We start from the raw sequence: 25,352 nt of genomic DNA, 5'->3' as shown, positions 1-25,352 counted from the left end.
TTGCCAACTAGAATACTTAACAGAGCTAAAATGGAAAAGCGATCTCTTCTAGATCAATGGGTTAGTCAGCAAGAATTTATTAAGCAACTTCTATGAATAAGGGACTAGGGATAACAAAACAAAAAAATGAAACTGTCTCTACCCTTAAGGAGCTTATATTCTAAGGTTGCTATGATCTTATTTATGGATAGCATTGTACAGATTAAATCAAATTCCAGATCTTTGCATAACCCCTCAAAAGGATCCAGTCTAGCTATTCAAATAGGAGAAACTAAATGAATAAAGAATTTCTAAGGCATATGATATACAATACAGTAACTTACCTTACCTGCCATATACATCTTGGTTAGATTTTGGGAAAGGTCAATTAATAAGGCTCAGATTGAAATGAAGCAGGAGGGATTGAATTGCCTAGAGGAAATTACAAAGTATTTTTAACTTCAAGCTTCTTCCTGAGATAAAGGCTCATCTTTTTAATATTAATATTCTTCTTGTGATGCTGTAGGGCTATGAGTCATAGAAGAATATAATATCTATAGAATTAAACTTGAAGGATACCCAAAGGATGAAGAAGAGGCCCATGAAATGAATGAATAGCTTGTGATACATCACAAAAGAAGATTTGCATAGCATGAATAGAAGTCTAGAAAAAATCACAGGTAGTTTTGAAAGCTGCAAGTTGAACTTATACATATTATATATGCATAAAGCAAGATTTATATAATAAACATTCTCAGTTTCATGAACAGCCTTCTATTTTACTGGGTATATGGAAAAGCTAATTTGTTTGATGATTATTAAGTTCATAATAAAAAAGAGAAATTGAAAGAGAAAAGGATATCATCTGAGTAGTGAATGAATAGAAAAGGAAGTGGTCTGGTCAAGTAGTAAAAATGAAGCGTAATGATGGTTAATTACCATGTGTGCTCCATAGGAAGACCCTTATCACCAAACCCCATCACTACCCATTGAATAGAGTCTCTGTAGAGGATTTACAAGAAGATGCGGATATGGGGGGTGGGGTGGGGAAGCAGATTGAGAAGACAAAGATCATTTGCAAACTGCACCATTGGTGCACTCACATCAATGAGACCACAGATGCACTGAAATATTAAAGAAGCAAACATAGAGGTAGTTCTGTTATAATGAGCTACAAGGAACTGTCATTGGACCTTTGCTATTTACCATTTTTATCAATGATGTGGATGAATGCATAGTTGGAATGCTTATCAATTGCAGATTATACAAAACTGGATGGAAATATAAGTAACATAGTAGATAAGAGAATAAGAATCCAAAAATATCTAGATAGAGTAGGATGAATCAAATAATAAAGAAAAATTTTATTATGAATAAATGCAAAATTCTATGCATGGGATCAGAAATCAGCTGGACAAATACAGAATGGGGGAGGCTTGACAAGACAGTAGTTTCTAAGAAAAAGGAACAAGAGATTTAATGAACCATTCGTGTGCAATCATCGGTAGCATTAATAAAATCATAGCACATAAGATAAAGAATGTTAGTTCTGTTGGTTTTGATTCTTGTAAAACCACTTGGATAATAATTTGGATTATTACATTCAATTTTAAAGACATGTTTTACGAAGGTTATTAGCAAGCCAGAGTGTGTCAAGAAGAGGAATTAGTTTGGGGAGGAGACTCAATTATCATTTCATATAAATATCAGTTGAATGACTGGGGAATTAACCTAAAATGTGTTAAGACTAGAGGAGAGGGAACATGGTAGCTTTCTTTAAACACAAGAACAAAAAGTTGACATGTGAAAAAGGAATAAAATTTCTTCTTCTTTGCTCAAGAGCTCAAAATTTAGAGTAATGAATAGGAAGAAATTGCAGGTTTTATCTCAATATAAGAAAAAGCTTCCTAAGAATTAGAGTTGCCTAGTCCTATTTCTGTACCCTTTCCTTGTTCTGGGAGCCTCTCTCCACCTATTCCAGTCTGGTGTCTTCATGTTTTTCACTTCAACCCTATCAAAACCTGCTCTCAGGAAAGAATTTCATAAATCACAGTGGGGTGGAAATGACTGGTTAGGCTTCACTGCATCCCCTTCTGCAAACTAGTGCATTTTAACCCAATAAGAGAAACATTCATCTAAAGAAATTAATACACCTAAACAAAATGGCCTGTCCCTGAAGAGTTGCCCTTCCCCAGATGTCTTCATTTGGATGATGACTTGTTGGAAATGTTTTAGAGGCATTTCTGACAGATATTATCTTTGAGGTCCTTTCTAATTCTGACATTCTGTGATTCTATATGTTTTGGGATAGGGCAAGTTTACTTTTAAATCACTCAGATTTACTAAGTAGATAAGCTATTATTACTTGCCTTATGAATAAGGTGTCTCTGAAACCATGATTTCAGCTAGGCAATTACTGAATTTTTTTAAGTCCCTTTAGTTATAAAAAGTAAATTATAAGCTGTATGTCTATTGCGTCCATAAGACAAGAACTTTGGGGACTCAGAGGTGAGCATTCTATTGTTTTATGCTTGACTTTCTTTTCCAAAATTGTTTTTAAAATCTTCTTTCCAACTTACATGAACTGATACAAAGTGAAATGAGCAGAACCAGAAGAACACTGTATAAAGTAATAACAAAATTGTATGAGGAACAACTGTGAATGACCCAGCTAAATCCATTTTTAAATATGGTACACAGTATCAAGCATACTACTGCAAATGTTTAGGAGATAGTGTAGCAATTAGGAGGAGTACTCTCCACAATTCAGATACTACGTTTTTATTAATGCAACTTAGAATTACATTTTAAAAAACTTAAAGCAGTTGTATCATACAGCTGGATTATTATTTTTTGGTTGACTGAAATTCCCCATGATGTACTCAAGATATTTTAAGACAAGTTAGTGTAAATAGATCTAATTAGCATTTGGGATTCATAAGTCAAACATGTGGATGTATAGCCAGACCATTAATTCTATTACTATATAATGCTTTATGTTCTGTAGTTATTTCCTGTTCTTAAAAATAGTTGTGCAACTTTGAACTGTGAGGAATGAATTTAACCAAGTATTGCATTTTTAAAAATTGGAACTATCCTTTTCAAATTCTTTCCAAAATGAATAATACTTTCCTTATTTGATAGATCACACTAAAAACTTTGTTTAGCCAAAAAGCACAGTATGTTTATGCTTTAAAGTATTCTGTTGTTACAGATTAACGTATCTCCATAAGATATCAATAGTATTTTACATTCAGAGCATGTTATAAAGCTTAAGTTGTCAAATCAACTTTATCAATGCAGATTGCCTTTGCCTAAAAATGTGATGGTAAGGCTGTACAATGAACTTCCGTTATCAATAAGGAATTAGGATTTTAATATCCTTCAAGAGAAGATGCACATTTTTCTTTTTTTTTTTTTTTTGGTAATTTGAAAAATATAATTTTAAAAATTCAACTATTTTGGCCTTGAAAAATAATATGAATTTTCATAACTTCATCCCCATCCAGGTTACATATTCATTTCTTTTTTTTTTTTTAATTCGAAAGAAGAGAAGAGAAGAGGGGAAGTATTCATTTCTATAGTAGGCAAAATATTCTAACAATGAGGGTTAAGAAGAAGGATTTTTTAAAAAAATTAAGGTCTCTTTTTGTGAGTTAGAACAATGACTCTAAGGACAAAAATCTGAAAGATGAAAGGAACCCGAGTTCATCTAGTCCTGAGTCCTCATTTTATTAATGAGAAAAGCAAGGCCAAGGAAAGTTAATTTGCTCAAGGTCACACAAGTGGTGGTAATGGACAAAATCTGAACCCAGGTCTTATACCTCCAGATACAGGTTTCTTCTTTATTTTTTTTTTAAGCCTCACCTTCCTTCTTTCTTAGTATAGGTTCTAAGACAGAATAGTGGCAAGGGCTAGGCAATTGGATTTAAGCAACATGCCCAGGGTCACAGAACTAGGAAGCATCTGAGGTCACATATGAACCCAGGTCCTTCAGAGTTCAGGCCTGACTAAATTATCTAGCTGCCCCTGCCAAGTTACTTTCTATTTTATTTTCACATATTTGTAGTCTCTTTTAAATATTTTTTTACCAAAAATATCTAATTTAATTCTGCAATTTCACAATGTGTGAAGTAAAGTTATCTGGGGGACCTTCATCCCAGCTTTAATCCAGCACCCCAGTGGTGCTTGCAGAGGTATTGAAGAGTCATGTGTGGCTTTCATGTAGCCACAGAGGCCAGGGCAGATGGCATGATGATTGAAAGCCATTGGCTGAGAGCAGGATCCAGGGAAAGCAGATTAGGTTTAAAAAGGCAGCGCAGGAAGTTGGGTCCCTCTTTTTGCTCCTGACTCTCTGACTGATGTGACTCTCTAGCCATCCTGGTGACTTTTTATCTTACCGTGGAAGGAACCCCTGGACACAATGGGAGTGGGGGGGGGGGAGCCACTGGATTTTCACCTTAAATTAGAAAGTCTCGAAACCTTATTTCTACCTTTCTTTCTCTTTACTAATAAATGCTTATAAATCTAGTAATAAGCCTCCAAGGTTAATTTTTTATTTACCACAAGTTTACATGAGACACCAGTCATTGTGACCCTTTATGCAACTTAATAATATCTGTGATCAAGAGCAAATTCCATGATGGAACTTTTTTTCCATGTTGTACACCAACCTGATTACCACTGAAATTTCCACTTCTCATGAGTTGCTAGCTCTGACACATATCCTGAATTTCTAGGTTACTAGCGGTTTGATTATTAATTTTATAAAGGTAACTCTTAAGCTCTTAAATGCCATAAGTTGATTGTTACTGGCTCCTCTCGATGTATTCTATTCCCTCTATGCAACTGGGACAATAGGGTTGCTGTTGGGTTTAATTCTCCTCATCATTTTGAGATACAATAAGTAGGACTAGCTGATCTTCTGGGTTGGAGAATAGGGCTAGTACCCACAAACATGATAAAGAATCATCATTTGGGGGAGCCAACTGGTTCAATGGATTAAGAGTCAGACCTAGAGACAGGAGGACCTGGGTTCAAATCTAACCACAGATACTTCCTAGACTTTCCTTTAGGAAAAAAAATCATCATTTGAACTGGAGTTTTCAATTGTAGGCATGATTTTTGCTTTCCTCAAAGCAACAGAATCAATACTGTGTACTGGTTCTAAAGCAGAAGAGTGGTAAGGGCTAGGCAATGGGGGTTCAGTGACTTGCCCAGGGTCACATAGCTAGGAAGTATCTGAGGCCAGATTTGAATCCAGGACTTCCTGTCTCTAGACCTAGCTTTCAATCCACTGAGCTATTTAGCTACCCCCAAAGCAATATATTTTTGATGAGTTTTCTTTGCTAGCTTTAGAACACCTTGAGTTTTAATAATCATCGGTTCTTATCTCAATATAGCGAATCCTACTGTTTTATCAGGAGAATTTCTAACAGCATTAGCCCATTCATGTCTATAACTCATTTTCACATCAGTTGAGATATTTTATGTTTTAAAATCTCCAACTGATTGTTAAGATTCTCCAATATTTCCTGAGTTTCTCTCTAAACATTTTTATTTTGTTTCATGCTTTGGAAATAAACTCAGGCCTCCTGGTGACATTTATTTCTCAACACTGGTTCCATGGGCACCAGCTTCCTCTGAGCTAAGTGACAATTGCCCCCTTTAAGTGCACTCCACATGTTTATGAACTAGCTTAGTCCACAGTTATATCAGAAAATAGCTCTTTTTTCAACAACAACAATAATGATGATGATAATAGCTAGCATTTACATGGTACCTGAAGATTTGTAAATTGCTTTAATATGTAATTTGAGCCTTAGTTTGCAATTATAACCAAAAATAGTGCTTTGATAATAACAATAATTGCTAACATCTACATAGTACCTTAAGAACTGGAAAATCCTTTGCAGATGTTATCTGAGCCTCAGCTAGTTCACATTATAATAGAAAAGGCTTTTCTTTTTATAATAATAATGATGAGGATGATAATTCCTAGCCTCTTATTGTTTAGTTATTTCAGACTTGTGACCCCATTTTGAGGGTTTCTTGGCAAAGAGGCTGGTGGTTTGCCATTTCCTTCTCCAGCTCATTTTATAAATGAGGAAATTGAGGTAAATAGGGTTAAATGACTTGCCCAGGGTCACATATCTAGTAAGTGTCTTAGGTCAGATTTGACTCAGGAAGAGAAGTCCAGAGTGCCTGCTGGGAAGGAGCCAACCTCAAATAGAGGTTCTGGAAGAAGACATTCACATAGCTAGTTCAAGTCTGGTAATTTAAACTCAGGTGGATGAATTTTCCTGATCCCAGGCTCAGCACTCTTTCCTCTACACAACCTACCTGCCCTTATTGCAGGCATCTACATAGAACCTCAAGGTTTGCAAAGGATTTTACAAATGTTATTTGAGCCCCATTAGTTCAAAGTTATAACAGAAAAGAGTTCCTTTTTATAATAACAGCTAACATTTACATAGTACTTTAAGTTGCAAAGCACTTGATAATATATATTATCTTATTGAATCCTCACAACAACCTTTTGGAGGGGGGTTTACATGTGTCATTGATCAAGACCTATTTCCATATTGTTAATATTTGCATTAGGTTAATCATTTAGGCTACATCCCCAATCATATCCCCATCAACCCATGTGATCAAGCAGTTGTTTTTCTTCTGTGTTCCTATTCCCACAGTTCTTTCTCTGAATGTGGATAGCGTTCTTTCTCATAATTCCCTCAGAATTGTCCTGGATCATTGCATTGCTGCTAGTAGAGAAGTCCATTACATTTGATTGTACCACAGTGTATCAGTCTCTGTGTACATTGTTCTCCTGGTTCTGCTCCTTTCACTCTGCATCAGTTCCTGGAGGTCATTCCAATTCATATCATAACAACCTTTTGAAGTAGGTACTAGTATTATTCCAATTTTATAAATAAAGAAATTAAGACCGAGAAAGATTAGGATCACCAAGTTCAAAAGTATCTGAGGCAGGATTTGAGCTCAGGTCTATTTTCTCTCTAAATTCATTGGCTTTACTCACTATATCTCTTAGCTGCTTGAAGTAATCTTTTTTTTTTATATTATCTTCATGGCAGAGTTCTTGCATCAATTCATGGTAACTGTTGTGGATGTGGTCATTTTTATTGTCATTGAGGTCCAGAATGGCTTTTGTTCCTGGCGCCATGTCCATTTCCTGAAACCAACTCTTTGGAATTCAATTACTAACATACCAAAAGATACTTTCCTCATATACTCAACCAAGCCACATTTATAATGAAAAAAAAAAAACGATTTCTACATTTCTCTAGTTTCTTTGCTTCCACTATGTTGGTGGCAATCTTCCATCAAAGGATTTGGATCTTTTCATTCTTGCTCCTTGTTTATACCAAATGGAACAATCTAACAGGCTGATACTATATCTGGGTGTTGTTGGGCTCCTTCCTTTGAATGGACATGTTCCAAGGTGACCTCTGTCTTGAATTCTGTGGCCCACATCTGAGAAGATATTCTGGAACTGGTATCATCTGAGTTTTCATCACATTCAAAATGAGTTATTATTTCCAACAGTTCATCAAAATATTTTTAAGATAATCAAGACCAATTAAATATGCTGTCAACTCTTATCATATAGATATATCCTACAATGATACAGTTACTCCAGTCTAATTATGTCATATTCCCCAGGTTTTACTACTTCTCTCATAAGCAGCCTTCATAGCAGACTGTTCACTAAATTTATGAACTCGAGAAAGATTCAATAGGAAGTAGTCAGTTTAGTTGATGTTGCTCTTGATACCTATCACTGAGGACCCCTCAGTTTGGAGTTATCTTTAAAGGCCCTTACAAAAAAAATACTTCTAGGAAGTCTTTTTGAAGGAAATAATTGATTTAGAGACTACTAACTTTTCCTAACCTTTTGCTCAGACAATCAAATCATTCACACCTCATATATGCCTCACCTATATGAATTGGACTAGATAATCTCTTAAGGTCTCTGTCCAGCTCTAACATTTAATAATTCCATGATCCAGATCATCTAATAGGACTACCTCATTTAACTTCTTCTTAGTCTTATATCCAGAGTGTCTTATATCCAGAGTGATCCATTTAGTGAAAATATAACCCCAAAGCTTGGCTTGCTCATCAGCATTGATCAGAAAAGTGACTCTGAGAGTGCTAGATGACTCAAATTAGAATAGAAGTGAGCTTCAAGGATAAATGCAAATAAAAGACATGAAGTATTTTGAAGGGTTAAAAAATTAGAGATTTCTCTTAGAATATAGTGTTCAGGAAAAAAATCAGAAGTTAAAGTAGAAAGAAGGAAATGAAGGGGATAATTAAGTAATTGGATGGACCAGTGAGAGAGAGGGACATTTGCAAGACAAGATGATTAAATGAATTAATAAATAAGTGTTTACTGGAGCATGATCACACACATTCCAAACTCCAGACTTGGACTATCTATACATGAAGTATTTCCATTCTTAGTAGCATCATCACTGTTCTGCTCAACACTGTCCATACAACACTGACCCTCATGCTTCCCCTATGGCACCTATGGTATAGAGAAAAGAAATGGGACAAATAGCAGCCAGGGGAATGGCAAGAAAGTAAATAGAGATGTGATGGCAAAATGAAAGCTAATTTTCAATGCCCTCTTGCTTTGATTTCAACTTTCTTGGGCTACTTCAAATGGAGACTACCATTTGAAAATTCAGTAAGTATATAAACTATTCTTGCAGGTAATATAAACTATTATTATATAAACTATTCTTTCAGTCTCTTGGAATTTGAGGATAGGTGACTTGGTAAGGGCTTACTTAATTATTATGTCATTGGGATAGTTCACAACACGCATACTTCAATATTAGGAAAACTGAACCCTAAATAGAGGATGAGATTTTATTTTCCCAAAAAGGTATGTGATAGATTCTTTCCCCTTGGCAAACTTCTACTTCTTTCTAGGCAGATGTACATTCTATAACCTAAATATGGCCAAATTTAAACTCACAGACCGTACCAATGACTTAATATTCTTGATCTGAATGTAAATTCCTACACACTCACTCCTTTTCAAACTTCCATTTGGCTTCCTAGTTGGGCATGGCTCACTGGGCAGCTAAATTTAAACAGTCAGTGAGTGGAGATTATTGGCTTATTTGATTAGCTGGAGACAGCTGCCCCTTTGGCCAATTAGCTTTCCCTACACATGTTCAGTATGTAATTCACATGAGTATCTGACAATCACAACATGGGTTCAAATCCCACAGATCTTGCCTTTCTTTGCTTCTTAAGAAACAAGAAAACTTTTTTGACTGACTTCTCTGTTAAAAGTAGCTCATTAGAAGACTTAAAATTTTACTAACTTTTGAAAATCAAAATTTTCTTAATGAATAAAAGAAAGAGAAGGAAGGAAGGAAGGAAGGAAGGAAGGAAGGAAGGAAGGAAGGAAGGAAGGAAGGAAGGAAGGAAGGAAGGAAGGAAGGAAGGAAGGAAGGAAGGAAGGAAGGAAGGAGGGAAGGAGGGAAGGAAGGAGGGAAGGAAGGAGGGAAGGAGGGAAGGAGGGAAGGAGGGAAGGAGGGAAGGAGGGAAGGAGGGAAGGAGGGAAGGAGGGAAGGAGGGAAGGAGGGAAGGAGGGAAGGAGGGAAGGAGGGAAGGAGGGAAGAAAGAAAGAAAGAAAGAAAGAAAGAAAGAAAGAAAGAAAGAAAGAAAGAAAGAAAGAAAGAAAGAAAGAAAGAAAGAAAGAAAGAAAGAAAGAAAGAAAGAAAGAAAGAAAGAAAGAAAGAAAGAAAGAAAGAAAGAAAGAAAGAAAGAAAGAAAGAAAGAAAGAAAAAGAAAGAAAGAGAAAATGAAGGAGGAAAGAAAGTGAAGGAGGAAAGAAAGAAGTAAGAGAGGGAAGGAAGGAAGGAAGGAAGGAAGGAAGGAAGGAAGGAAGGAAGGAAGGAAGGAAGGAAGGAAGGAAGGAAGGAAGGAAGGGAAGAAGAAGGGAAGGAGAGAGGAATGAATCTTGAAAGCAAGACAAGCTGGCAAATAAATTTAAGATCTTTCTGAGAGTTGGAAAATTTAAGCTTCATCCTGGTTCTGCCTGTATTATGGTGTGAAAATTCAATTTAATTCAACATTATTTATTAAGTCTCTTTTATATGCAAATAAGATCTGTGATCAGCTCCTTGTACTATATTAGCTCCTAGAGATACAAAGATGAATATAAAATAGACTGGAGGCTACATTCTATTTGAGGACTGTAGAGGAGAGATAAAATATGTAAAAAAAGTAAGTATATACAAAATGATCTCAGGAAGGGGAGTGAGGAGGATATATAATGGAGTGGGGCTGGGGGTCTAAGAAAAGGCTTCATGGACTGAAGAAGTAGTATCTGAGCTGAACCTAGATAAGAGCCAGGATCTGAAGTATATCTGCAGTTAGAGGGAACACCAGGCTTGCATAGAAGATAGCCCTGTGCAAAGACAAAGAGCTAGGGCAGGAGATAGCATGTAGAAATTGGGCATCAACTTGTAGGCTAGTTTGAGAGAATGTGAGGATGAGTGATAAAGCATGTCTGGAGAAGTAGATAACTGTGATTGAGAGGATGCATTTCATTCTAAAGGTAACAGAGAATTATTAAAGCTTTTGGAACAGGGAAGGGAAATGGTCAGATTTGAGGGTTAGGAATATCAGTTCAGCATCTGTGTGAAAGGTGATGTGATGGTAGAGACAGAAATCCAGGAATCCAGTTAGTGGAGCTAATCCAGTATTCTAGGTAAGAAGTGATGAGGATCTGAACCAGGTTAATGACATTGACATGAATGTGTCTTCCTGCTGGGCTCCTTAGAGAGTCCTGAAACTCTCTTTACTTTGTCCTTGGCTCCTGACATGGACACTGCTACAGCTATTCCAGGAACCTTGCTACCATCACAAATAGGAAGCCCCTAAGCTTTTGACTGTTCGATGTTTGTGAAGTCTTTCTCTGGTCTAGAGTGAGCAGAGAAGACAGGCTTTTTCTCTTCCCTCCTCTTTGCCTTCCCCTCACCAACAAAGCTGTTTCTTCCACTGGACAGATCAGACCCTAGAATGGTAGAATCAGAAGTGGTTTCCTAGTTTACCTAAGAGTGACCAATCCCAGTACAATTCTTACAAAGGATTATTTCATTTTACCCAGTGCTTTGAAGCACTCGAGTCCTTCCTAACTAATATGAATAGGTTATTTTTACTCAGTTTATTGCCTTGGATTGAGTGATTCAATCAAGATGCCAGCATCTAATAAAAGTAACTTGCTTAATTACTCTAAGTCAGGTTGAGCCATTGGCTGCTTGATGCAGTTGACTGCCAACTAATGACTTAGGCAAGTCACTTAACCCCTCATATGATTGGACCAAATGGCCTCTCTGGTCTTTCTGCTCTAATTCTATGACCCATGAGTTACAAAATGTACTCATCACTTTTGACAATTCTATGGCTTATGAGGTAATACTTTGAGTTGTAGCTTCCTTCTCAAGAACAAAGAATTTAATGCCCAAACTAATTTTTTCATCAATCTCAGTCATGACCACATTCATCACTTTGCAGGCTCCTAACATTGAACACCTGTTTAACAACTGTGTTGCTATCGAGATTGAAGAAATGTGTGGGTAATTTAGCATAAAAGAAATATGTCACTTCCTTATTTAAGTCTCCATCCGTTTCTGCAAGGCAGTTGTCCTCCACCCAGACTTGCAGTTGATAAAGTTCCTTGTAGAGCTCATCTTCAGAGGTCAAATCTGAAGGTCTCCATCCCTTTCAGAGTTCTCAATAAAAGAGGAAACTTTCAAGTCCAAGGCTGAAAACCTTTAAAATGGGGAGCTTTTGAAATAAAACCACTTAGAAAAATATGCAGAGGCTCTTTTGTAGTTATGGTTCATGTCTGCCTGACCTTCTGTTCCCTAATTTTTGGCAGACCGAAGAATAATGAGTAGCTTTTTAATTGAAGCAGTAATCATTCCTGCTTGTTGTTAAATATTCTTTCACTATTAAAAATAAAACTGAATTGCATTAACTCTTCCCTTTTCTAACCATGTAAAGATTGGGACAAAGACATTAACTCAACAAATGTGACTTTTCCACTTCGTTTTCTTCTTTCTGATAAGGTTCAAATGTCTTTAATATGTTCATTTTAATTCAATTCAACAAGAATTACCAATTTTGTGTAAGGTACCTATGTACTGGAAATACAAGGATAAACACTACATATCCCTTGAGTTTAAATTATGTCAGAAATGTGTATAGGGAAGGGATGGGGAACATTTGTGCAGGATGACAGATGTTACCTAGTTAAGTCATCAGAGAAGCAAAGAAGAAATATAGACAAGCTATTCTACAAAAATTTGAGGGCAGCTAGAACTCTTTCAACTGAGGGGATATATCAAGAAAGACTTCAGGGAGACAATTACATTCAAACTATGTCTTGAAGAAAGAAAAAGATTCTTCAAGATGCATATGAATAAGGAAGGCCTTCCGGGCACAGGGGACAGCCTATACAAATGTACAGAGCTAGGAAAGGATGTGTGGAATCCTGGGAACAGCAAGTAGTCCAGCTTGACCAAAATGCAGAGCATGTGAAGTAATATGAAATAAAGCTGAAGAAACAGATTTTAAGGCTTTCCTGTTGAAAAGTTGGGCCACAGCTGAAAAGCTTAGAATGCTTCAGCAGAAGAGGGGTCTCTTTATTTTGTGTATACAGACATAAAGCAGATTCTGAATTTTAGTGGTCATCAATTCCTTGAAAATAGGTAATTAGCTGAAACTATCCTAAAGCAAGTTACTAAACTGGCCTTCCCATTTAATCATAGCGTGAATTACAGATTTATTACTGGAGGCAATCTAATCTAATACCTCCCCATACCTTCATTTTCTAGAGAAGACAACCAAGGATAAATGACTTTCCCAAGGTTACTCGGATAAGTTGGCAAAGCCAGGATTTATTTCAGGGCCTCCAACTCTAAATCCAGAACTCTTTCCACTGTATCTTGCTGCTTTCCCCTTTTATTAATATTTAAATGACCAAAATAAAATGCCACAATAGTAATATTCTTCCCTTATTGCACATTTATAGATGGGCAGCTGTGATACTATTTCCCTGCAAGGAAAGTTATAATTATTCCACTAGACCTAATTACTTTGTCTTGTTTTGAATCAGTATGGCTGAAAGTTTTAACGCACTTCCCCATTAACAATATGCTGAGTATAACATGTGTTTTAAGGGAATTTCTATGCCCACAACACATTTACACCACATGGACAAGTATTCATTACACCTTGGCCTCGGCAACATGTCTGACAATTCAGTGCTGAAACCCTGGAGTAACCAGTAACTTATTTGAACACATATTGTCTTTCTTTTGCAGCAGCTTCAACTGTAATTGATAATGACGGATTTAATCATAACTACTGTCTCTACCATTAACACAAAGGAATTGACTTATTTCTCAAAATAGCCCCAAACCCTGTAGTTTCAGTTACTCAGCCTGAAATACCTTGCAAAAGTTCCATGTAGGAAAAACAGTACACATGGAGCTGGGAGCTGGCTTCTTGCAGAATAACCATCTGTCGTGGATGGCCTGAAGGTGGAAGCCAAGTAATCTCATCTAGCTCTTATTCAAGCTAACAGATATTTATCAAGTGCCCACCATAAGCTCCTGGCTCACTAAGAGAGTACATGACATAGTCCCTGCCTACTTGAAGCTTACAGTCTTGCTAAAGAAATTAGATTGATAAATATGTATCCATTAGATTAAAATGTAAATCTGTATAAGTGGGGAAGATAGGAGGTTCAGTGGATAGAGTACCAAGACTGGAGTTGGGAGGACCTGGGTTCAAATCTGGCCTCAGGCATTTCCTGTGGGACCCTGTGCAAGTCACTTATCCCATTTGCCTAGCCCTTGCCTTTCTGTCCTAGACTTGTTATTAGAACAGAAATTAGGAGTTATTTAATTTAATTTTAATATAACAGAGGGCTGAACTGATTAGAATCATATTCCCAAATAATAAAGGAGAAAGAGAAGGATGGGAAAGATAGAAATAATAGAGGAGGAAAGGACAGTAAGAGGAATAGAATGGGAGGGATAGGAAAAATGATTCTCTAAAACATTATGGTGCAGTGGACAGAGTGTTAGACTTGGAATCAGAAAGACTTGAATTCAAATCATGCCCCAGCTTACTAAACGTGTGTCCCTAATAAAATCACATGATCTTTGATGACCTCGGTTTAATCTGCAAAAAATCAAGCAAAGTCTTCCAAAAGGACCTGGAAACTGAAGGGATTATTAGTGATTCTTCTGCAATGTAGAATAAATTTCTTGAATTTAGAAACACATCATAAAGACCAGGTTGTTGAAAAGGAAAAATGCCTGTCACCAGCAAGACAATACAAATACTGAAATAGCAAAGATAGGGAAAAGATCATTTTTGCTGAAGAGACTCATTTTATTTTCATTCAAAGCTGTACTAGAATTGTTATGAGAAGAAGTCCAGGTAAGCCTAGCTAGGTCTAGGAGAAATTATGATCTAGGTATCTACAAAAAACTGTAAACTTCCACCTTCCAAAAATGTGTTGGGGATCTTTATTTTTGCTTCCAGTCAACCTGGAAGTCTTGCTTCCAATGACAAACTGATGGCCTCTGATGATTATATCAACATACTGAAAACTAGAATTATTCCAGAATTAGAGAAATCCCAAAATGGAGACAGAATACTGTAATACAAGCTTACATTATGCTACATATTACAGAAGGTTAAGAAATATATTCATAAAATGGAGATAATCATAGCTCAGCAACCTGGGAATATAGCTGATTTAAATAAGTGCCATTAAAAACCTATGAGCTATAATTAAGTCTAGACTTAGAAAAACAGACTGTTCATCAGATACCTTTAATATTCAATGTGATAAAAATGTGGTTTCATGAGGAAGAATAAATGAATTTGCATCAAAGTCTTATGAACTCAAAGTAAAAACAAATGACTGAAACAAAAGGATATCTTAAAAGTTTTTTTTAAGGTTTAAAAAGTTTTAACATTTATTATATGACAATAGATTTTTTTGCCCCCAAGTAATTCTTATACTACTGTGCCTATTCTTGTTTTCATACAGCCAATTTTCTTGACTTCATCTTTTAAGTACCACTTCTTCTTCCTAACCTGGCCTATCAAGGGCTGAGGTGTGAGACTTGAGATGGCGCTGTCCAGCAATGATGAGGAGATATGGTTGCTATGGAAACACTGGCATATCAATTTCATTTTGCATCTCTTTTTGTTCTCTTTTGTTTCATCTAAAAATCCTTTTGGAACTGATATGTCTCAGCAGAGTCTCCTGCACAAATTTTTGCAGTTCGAGGTACAGATATTCCCTATTACTCCTTTTCCCTATCTGTGAGGTGATAATATCCAATCTACTGCCATCCTCATCCATGCAACTTTGTATATTGGTTTGTATTCTAAAATGGCGCTGTCCTTGCTTTACTTGTCTCTCTTCCTTGCAAGGCAATCATGTGTTCACCTTCTGAGGTACTATTTTAAATTACTGGGGATTATTTTAAATTTAAATTTATTAAATTTTCTTCAGGAAACTGTAATAATGGGGGGCGGGGGGGAGTGCAGCTAGATGGCTCACCAGATTGAGAGCCAGGCGTACAGATGGGAGGTCCTGGGTTCAAATCTGGACTCGGATACTTCCTAGCTGTATGACCTTGGGCAAGTCACTTAACCCCCTTTGCCTAGCCCTTATCATTCTTCTGCCTTAGAATCAATGCACAGTATTGATTCGAATATGGAAAGGTTACAACTGTTTTTAAGAAATGATAGTAATCAGTGTCTTAATGTTTGCCCATTACTTATTTTTTTTCTGAGTCAACAGCTTGTTTAAGACTGGAGAATAAAAGCACAGATTCTATGGGATCAAATGAGGCTATTTTGCAGACTTCAGAGATCACCGAGTCTATCCCTCTCATGTTACAAATGAGGAAACTGAGGCAAAAAGAAGCCAAGTGACTTGCTCAAGGTCACACAGCTAATAAGAAATATGATTTGAATACAGGTCTTCCTAGCTCCAAGGTCAGTTACACCACATAACCTTCATAGGTCAGGATGAAGTAGCTGTAATTATGTACTTTGTTGTCTTTGTTAACTACATTTAGAAATTACTTTCATGTCTGTAACCAGTCATTTTCCTGTCTAAGGGAATGGGTTATTTAATTGTTTGTGATGTTGTTTGATGCTCACCATATTTAGTGCTTTCTAACTCTTCTTTTTTTTAATTGAAATTTTTTATTTAATTAATTAATTTAGAATATTTTTCCATGGTTACATGATTCATGTTCTTTTCCTCCCCTCCTCCCCCCTCTACCCCTAGCCAACAAGCAGCTCCACTGAGTTTTACATGTGTCATTGATCAAGACCTATTTCCATATTATTGATATTTGCACTCGAGTGATCATTTAGAGTTTACATCCCTAGTCATGTCCCCATTGACCCATGTGATTAAGCAGTCTAATTCTCTTCTTGAAGAAAATAATTATGATATTCAATCTTGAGGTGTCTAAATTTACTAGCCTTTGGTCTCTTTTATGTCTTGATTCTGAACCAAATTTTCTAAAATATTTTTAAACTCCTTCTCCATGTCTACCATTGAACTTACAAAGTATCAAGGTACATGTTGGATTAATTAGGAGAATCTTTTTAAGTTCTTCAACAAGTTTTTTTTCCTACTTATTCAACTTCCATAACAGACATTGGACAATAAACCCCTGTTATTTTCATTACAGTCCCTTTATTTATATTTATTATGAGCAAGGTCAAGTGAGATAACCAAATTTCTTATTTAACACTCCATTTTTTGTCTCTCCAAGGACCTGTGAACCAGTTTTTCAGCTAACTATAATGCCTTCTAGTTTCCTTTACAGGGAGAACATCAAAATTGGCATAGTTCAGGTTCTCCAGTAGTATATGAACCCATTGGTCATTGAACAAGGGTATTCCATTTAGAAATCTAAATGCTAAATTTATATATATGTAAAGTCTAAAAATGTTATTCTTATTTAGCAGCTTCTCTTTCTCCCACCTCTACTCCCCTCCCTACCTTTTTCTGCCTCCTGGCCATTATTACTCTACAAGTAAATAATCTACAGTAATGAGGGCTATTTTGGTTTTTAATTCATTTCATGAGTAACCAAGGTTAAAGAACTCTTCTCCTAGGGCCCATTCTACTGCTGAGTCACTTCACACTTAGCCAGATACATCAAGAGGACCTTGAACAAAGTAGTCAGTTAATATAGATTTGTTAAATTTCAGAATTAACAGTCTAAAACCTCTAAAAATATCACATTTACTTTTTTCTATGAGGCCAATATTAGCAAGAAAATATTTAGAATGGTGTATAGAGGTCTGCTAAATTTATTATTAAAATATATATCCTTTAAATTTAAGATGTACAACTGAAGGGAAAAGCTGGCTATAGTGGCAAGGTAATATTAAAGGGATCCACCTTGAGACATAAAAAAATAAAAGCAAAAATAGTGGAACCTACTGAGTAGGTTGAGGCTTTTATAGTAGTAGTAAGTCATGAGATAGAAATGCAACAAGCTTAAAGTGATTATATACAGTAAGATGCAGGAAGTATTAGAGATTTACTTGTATTTGCAACATATACTCACTCACCTTTGCATTTTCAATGCAGGGACAGAGAGCCCAAGCAGCACTGGCCTTAACATCTGGATGAGGATTTTTCAGCAAGGACCATAATAAGCGGACTCCATCTAAGCGATCAATTATCCTGTTAGGTAAACAATATTAAAGATACATGCCTTAATGGCAGGCAAAGTGCATAACTAAAATGAAATGCTGTTAATTTACACAGCTTTCAGGCAAAATAAAGTGAACAAAACAAGGATATGAATTGACATGACGACAATAACATCACCAAAGCCGAGTAATTTAGAAAGAATTAAGAGCTCTCTGATCAATGCAGTGTCCAACCACTATTCTAGAGGATTGATAATGAATGTTACCCAGCTCCTGAATGAGTGCTGGTAGACTCAATATGAAGAATGGTTCCTATATCTTTGGCCAATATGGGAATTTGTTTTGCCTGATTATGCATATTTTTCTTACAAAGGTTTTGTCTTTTTTTTTCCCAGTGGGAAAGAGGAGGGAAGATTGGAAGGAGGGAAAACAAATGCTTCTTAATTTAAACAAGACTTCATTTAAAAGAAAAATAAGAAAATCACTATGTTTCATTCATTAGGCACACTTAAATTCCTGGTGAGATGCTTGGATTTTAAAATATGAAGACGAGAATCATGTCAGTGTCAGCTCAGTGATTTCTACACTAAACTTAGGACATAGAAAGCAAACTGCACGATAACCACGTGACTTTGTAATAAGCTACGTGCAAACTGAAACCCCAATTCAAACATACTGGTTTCTTTCATATAGTAACAACTAAATACTTTCCAAAACAAATATTTATGCCAAAAAACTATGTACTTAACTATTTTATTTGGTCTGTGTTTAATGTATTTACCTTACTGTATGACATATTTTAAACTCCTACAGTTTTAATCTAGCATTAGGAATTAAAATCGTCACACCACAGTGCACCCTTTGTTGGGCATGAATAACACGTAACTTGTTTCCCATGTGTTCCCTTACCAACAAGACTAACATTGAATACTGTGTTATAATTACTTAAACATACTGTAATCAAAGTATCTTCATGACTAGCCGAAAAATGAATTATCATCAGAGTCATCTCTACGCCATCTGTCTTATGTTTATATATCAATCAGTCTAGGGGATCCTGACTTCACATTAGGGTCCACTGAGTGCTTCAAATTGAGAGGAAGGCCAAACAAAACTTAATATCCTTTACAAACATGGCTTTGTTCAGAAAGATACATTAAACTCAAAGCAGATGAAATGAAGATAATGGAAATCAAATTTTCTTTGAATTTTAACCTCAAGTTGAAGTTTAATTCTATGAAGTATTTAACCATGAACATAATATGTATTATTAACATACAATGTAATGCAGATTCAGTCTCAGAAATTAATGCAAAAACATCTATTTTCCCTTGATTGTGAGAGATGAGCTTGCCAGCAAAATGTATTATTCTCAAAGCTCCAAGGAGAAAATCACTTTTGCACATCCTCATAAAACGATCAATGTGTCCTATCACATGATGGTTGTTGCATTAAAAAAACAAGCCCTGCAGGCATTCTTTTTTTTAAAAAGCATGAAAAATATCTCTGGTTTGTTTCAGAAGAGTGGATTTATTGACTTCAGATTGCTGATAGTGAAACAGACCTCTGTCCTCAGTAGGAGGTGACGGACTGTGGCAACAGAAGGAGGCTTATTTTGTTAAGTCAAACATATTCTTTTATGATACCTTTTTTTTTTTGTTCACAAAGGAGAATTCTGTTGGGGTAGGAGATTCCACTGAAAAAATGAGGATTTTTTTAAAAGCATCAATAAAAAACAATTTATAAAGGAATAGATTGAGCTTGAGATTTAATAAAAGCCTTCCCTAGAAACCAGAGATTATGATGTCAGGTGCCACTTTACAACAAGTAGTAGGTTGGGAGGAGACCTTTTGTTGTTGATTTACATTATAAAAATGTAAAGATACATACCTGGACACTTCATAATAAAACATATAAATTAAATGTTTGAATAAAAAATGGTCCATTGCCCAACAAACCCTGCTGAAAAGATATTCACTTCCAAAGTCTGATTCTTTATACAACTAGGTCCCAATTAGTGCCAATAATGAAACCCATTAGATGGTCATATTATTCAAATTCACCCTGCTCATTACCACTGGACTAGACCAGTTATCAGATTTTACATATAATTGTAACTTCAAAAGGTGAGAATTCATATCATATGATTACTTCATGGTATCCATTATTCTCACTCATCTCTAGCCATAATTATATGCATGTTGTTTTAGAATTACAATGAGTACAAGTCCAGTCCACCTAGTCAAAAATTCAATGCTACAATTTACATGTAGTTGGTTAAAGAGAGTATGAAGTTTTCTTTTGGGATTATGATCCTTTAGGGAAGCAAACCTCTCACAGATTTTCCTTTGTACAATGAAACAAAATGAGCAAGAATTCCAGCTTACAAACAGTGATCTATTTGGAATTATTTGCCTCTAGATAAAAATCTTCAGGAAATCCTTTTAGTCTTAGTTTGTTGTTGTTGTTGTTGTTGTTTTAATAAGTAAAACTCCAAGGGTTTTTCTTCCTCCACTTGTCTAGTTTCAATAAAAAAAAAAGTTATTCAGACATGAGCTGTTCTTGATGAAGTCATGCCAATTTTTAGTGTTCACTGCTTCTCTTTCTAAGTGTGCACAAACCTTCTTCTTAATAATGTATTTTAGAATTTTCCCAGAAATCTCAGTCTCTGGTTTATAATTTATAGAAGTGGTCTTTTCCCACTTTAAAAAATCATTGGGACATTTGCCCTTCTCCAGTGCTACCATGCTAATAATGGTTCAACAATTACAGCTACCAATTCTTGCAATACCCTAAATTGTAAAATGAACTAGAGAAAGAAATGGCAAATAACTCTTTTGCCAGAAAAAAACCCAAATTGGTCTCAACAAGTCAGATGCAACTGACATGACTAAGCAACACAGTCATTTGTATGTTGTTTCCCCTATTAGACCTTAAGTTCTTAGGGGGAAGGGACTGTGTTTCTGCCTCTCTCTCTCTCTCTCTCTCTCTCTCTCTCTCTCTCTCTCTCTCTCTCTCTCTCTCTCTCTCTCTCTCTTTATTTTTACTTTTAAAGCATGTTTTATTCAATGTTTTATCTTTGGAAATGAAAAAAGAATTTTAATCAAATATCTATGCAACAATTATTTTAGAGGTAAAGACAAAATAAGAAAAATCATAAAATATTTTCATTAATTTTGGCAAATAAAATATGGAATCAAAAGCCATTTGTAAGTTTTCAGTCTGTAAACATTATTTTTCACAATTTTTCTCAAAACAAGCATGAAATTATGAATATCTTCCATGGTATCTATTTTAGTAGATATTTGGACATCAATTTTATCATCACCAGTTTCAAGTTTTTATAAGATATATATGTCTATAATATTAGCACCATTTTAATTGGAAAATAGTTAAATGTAAAAGATGAATGTGATGAAAAAAGTATCTTTCCTTACAAAATTATTAATATAAAGCATATAGTCTTTTTCTCTTTAGCATTTAGCACAGTGCCTAGAACATAGCAACTTCATTAAAATTCTTATTAATAAATAAGGCAATGATGATGAATTCAATTTTACCTCAACTATCTTGTAGGTGACATATCTTAGAGTCACCTTTCATTAATGCAGAAGAATTACTTTGAAACTTTATGAATCTTAATATGATGAAAATTAAAGGCTATATGCAACACAAAGTGGAAAGAGCATTACTAGCCTTTGAGTCAGGTTCAAATCCCACCCATATGCTGCTAATATGTGTGACTCTGGGCAAATCACTTAACTTTTCTGGGCCCTGGTTTCCTCTCCTGTAAAACATGGGAGCTGTTCTAGATGGTCCTTCCAACCCTGGTCCTACACTCTATACACCATACGGTGTCCATTATCAAAAGTTATTTATTTGTTTTGATTAGCATCTTATTCCAAATTTATTTATAGAAGTACGCTAGTTAATCTTGTGGTTATAGTCACTTAGTAATGCATTTTACAATAATTTGTTGATGTTACAAAGGCAAAAGTAAACTATTTATTTAGAGATCTCCAACTTCACCATAGCAATCACCACTCAGCCCAGTGGCTAGGAGAACCATTCTAAGTTACATAAACACAGTTTCAGTTTCTAGTGGCAACCAAAATTTTATCTATTGCAAACTGATTTTGATTGATAATTTCCATTGCTCTAAACTACTAAAATGAACCCCAAAATGGGGCAGCTGTTTGTTATATTCTTCAATCCTTTTTGTTACACTAACATTCATCAGAACCCGTTAAGAAGTCTAGCTGGGTCTTTTGCCAAGCTCAACCACATATACAAAAGTAAACAAACAGTGTTGTACTAACTCCACATCGTGTGCTCTGGTAAGATTGTGGGGTTGAATTCTGGCCCTGTTGACATGACTATTCTGAAACCACAATTTTACATGTTTTAAAAAATGTTCACAATATTTGCTGCAAACTGCACCGATAAATAGTATTATATGACAATGGCTCAGACTAAATGTGGTTAGCTAAAGAGAGTATAAAGCTCTTCTTAAACCTCAACATTAGGATATGGAAGTAAAATCCATATGTTCTGAAATCAAGAAGCAAAGTTGAAAAAAAAGGGGGGATGAGGGAAGAAATTAATGCCAGACTTGTATGATCATCACTAAGCGAAAAGTATGATTAGAAAATAACTTCCTTCAAAAGAAGCCTCAGAGGTTTTATATGGCATCTCTAAGCACTATTCTGAAAAAGAGACCAAGTTCAGAGTAAGTTTTGGTTAGCCACTCCAGGGAATCATGAAATTCAAATCTGTCACAAAAGTCTAGGGTCTTGGCAGAGTTTAAAAACAAAACAAAGCCAAAAAAGAGTTGATCCTTTCATAAGATCTTTAGGTTTCCAGCAAGAAAGAACTTTCAGAATCTTCTAGTTCAATCCTTTCATTTTATAGACGAAGCAACTGAGGTCCAAGGGGAAGTGGAACAGAGAGCCAGTTCTGGAGTCAGGAATACCTGAGTTCAAATCCAGCCTCAGCCATTAATAGATATGTGATCTGGACACATCTATTTACCTCAGTTTTCTCATCTGTAAAATGAGCTGGAGAAGGAAATTGCAAACCACTCCAGCATCTATGCCAAGAAGACTCCAAAATGGGATCAAAGAGTCAAACATAACTAAAAAACAACTGAATAACAAAAAGAGAATCCCAAGGGACACCTATGGCTAAAGGATGTGATCTGGAGGATCTGGCAAAAGAAATAGCCCAGTAATAGAAGATGGAGAGAATGGTGTCTCAAGAACCTGGAGAGAAGAGTTTCAAGGAGGAAAGGATGAATTAAACAGACCAAAATGGTAATCACTCCAATGTATAGGTATACAATTTATAGCAGGTTTATTATACAGCATTTCTTTAGGTCCTAGATCAGAAACCTAACCCCTTCTTCTAATATTCATTAAACGGGAAAGTCACTGACATTATTCCACCTTACAGCAAGGGAGTACAGTAAGAGCAATGGACTTGGGAGTCAGGATGCACCAAGTTCAAATGTGGCCTCAGCCACTAGTTCTATAACCCTGGGCAAGTCAACCCCATTTGCCTCAGTTTCCTCATCTTTTAAAACAAGAATAATAATACTACCTACACTAAAGGGTTATGAGAGTCAAATGAGAAAAAAATATATATATACAGCACTTTTAAAACTAAAGTATTATTATTACAGTGTGTCTTCCAAAAACTAAGCCCACCAGAAGTAGAAAAACTACCTGCAAATCAAGAGCAAAGAGAATTCTCTAACCTGATGGGAACTTCAACCTATTAATTCAATCAGAGAAGCATTTATAACGCTCCTTCTATGCTAACTAAACTCCAGAAAAACAGAATCCCCCCCAAAAAATGAAAAAGTTCCTGCCCTCCAGGATCTTACCTTTTACTGATAAGAGCTAATGAAAATTAGGAATAACATCATCTGATAAAGAATACTAGCCAGCAGGAGATCAAAATCAAAATAGTCTTCAGAGTGGCCAATATACCCTCAGAAAATTCCTTTCCCAGGAGAGAAAAATCAATCAGTGAGCTGGTCAGTATACATTTATTATGTGGTCTGCTTTACTGTGTGCCAGACATTATAATAAGTGCTGGGACAGAAAGAGCAGCAGGAAGCAGGACACTACCCCTGCTCTCAGGGTGCTTATAGTCTAAAAGGGGTGAGAGCATGCAAAAAAAAAAAACTATATAAAAGCTATATGTGGAGGAAATTCAGGGTAATCAGTAGCATTAAGGGGGTAATAAACACCAGTGTCCAACCCTATCCAGATTCAGAGTCATGAAAAAAAAAACACAGCACAAATTTCAAAAACTGCCCAAGGAAAACCTTGGACCACCAGCAAGCTGCCCATCTGCCCCCAAAGGAAAGAGTAAGTCTTGGTGAGAAGTGGAGAGATGTCTGCCTTGCCTAAATAGCCTTAACCACCGAGAGTCCTCTGTCATGCTTACAGGCACTTTGCTTCTCTGCTCATCAAGCCACAAAGACAATTAGAACAGGAGGTTTGTGGGTGGCAGAACACTTGACTGATGACAAACTGGTCAGAATGCATGTATAAAGATAATAATAGGGAACCATTATTTAGCACCTTACAGTAGGCAGTGATCATAAGATGAGGTTCCCTGCAGTAAATTTAAAGATAATTTTTTAAATTGTGACCCTTAGCCCCCCCCACACACACACACAAACCTCCCATTTCTGTAAAACTTTATGTCTATAGAATGTTCTCCTTGTAACGATCCTGAGGCATAGGTCTTATTGTGTCTATTTCAGAAATGGAGAGACTGAACTTCAAAGACTCAGTCTTTGTGGAAGTCGTTTGTCAATGATCATGAGTAGTTGTTGGGGGGAGTCAGATGTCATGGATATTCTAGAGGAGAAAACTCTTGAGGTACAGACTGCCTATGATAAGTGGGATTCCGAGAATCTAGGACCAGGCAGGACTAATTTGAGTAGCTGATTAGACTTGGCTTAAAAAAGAGAGAGAGACTCATTGTCAGTTCATAAAGCAGAGGAGTGACTTGATAACATTGTATTTTAGGAAGATAATTTTGCTAGCAGTGTGCAAGATAGATTGAAGGGGAAATGGAAGAGGAGGGAGGACAGCTGGGAGAAAAATGCAAAAATTGAAGTAGAAAATGAAAAGGATGGAAATAGTTGGCATTGAGAAAAAAGGACAAAAATCCAAATGACATTTCAAAGGAAGAATTGACAAAATTTGGCAATCAACTATAGAAGACTGGTGAAAGACAGGCAGAAGTCAGAGATGATCAGAATGCTTTGAGCCTAGAACCTTGACAAATCACGGAACAGAAATGAAAAGAAATGGGGAGGTTAGAAAGGAGCCAGTGGGATGTTAGTCTGGTTTTAGACTTTATAGTGTTTGGGGGATTAAATCATATCGATACAGCCATAGCAAGTTTATGAAAAAGAGAATAGCTAACGGATAAACTGTGAGATGTGAAAATAAGGAAGACTTCTCTTCACACTATCTTAAAACAAATAAGAGGCTTGTAATCCTTAATGATCAGGGGAAACCCAGAGAGGCCATTTAGACTGGTTCCATGGAAATATGACCTATTCAAAAGATAGGTCTTGCCAA

General features: G+C 36.0%; 1 protein-coding gene across 4 annotated transcripts in view; it reads right to left on the bottom strand.

Annotated features, from left to right (window-relative positions):
- Nucleotides 1–25,352, bottom strand: part of ODAD2 (outer dynein arm docking complex subunit 2) — a 216,251-nt gene that overhangs the window by 80,099 nt on the left and 110,800 nt on the right. For all 4 annotated transcript variants that reach the window (XM_007504821.3, XM_007504818.3, XM_007504820.3 and 1 more), the window contains exon 11: nt 17,665–17,779. In XM_007504821.3, the coding sequence (XP_007504883.1) occupies nt 17,665–17,779 (115 nt within the window). The remainder of the gene's footprint in view (nt 1–17,664; nt 17,780–25,352) is intronic.

Source organism: Monodelphis domestica, chromosome 5 (genome assembly GCF_027887165.1).
Source record: "Monodelphis domestica isolate mMonDom1 chromosome 5, mMonDom1.pri, whole genome shotgun sequence".
NCBI lineage: Eukaryota > Metazoa > Chordata > Mammalia > Didelphimorphia > Didelphidae > Monodelphis > Monodelphis domestica.
Note: the sequence above shows the minus strand (reverse complement) of the source record. Positions and strands in the feature narration are given on the sequence as shown.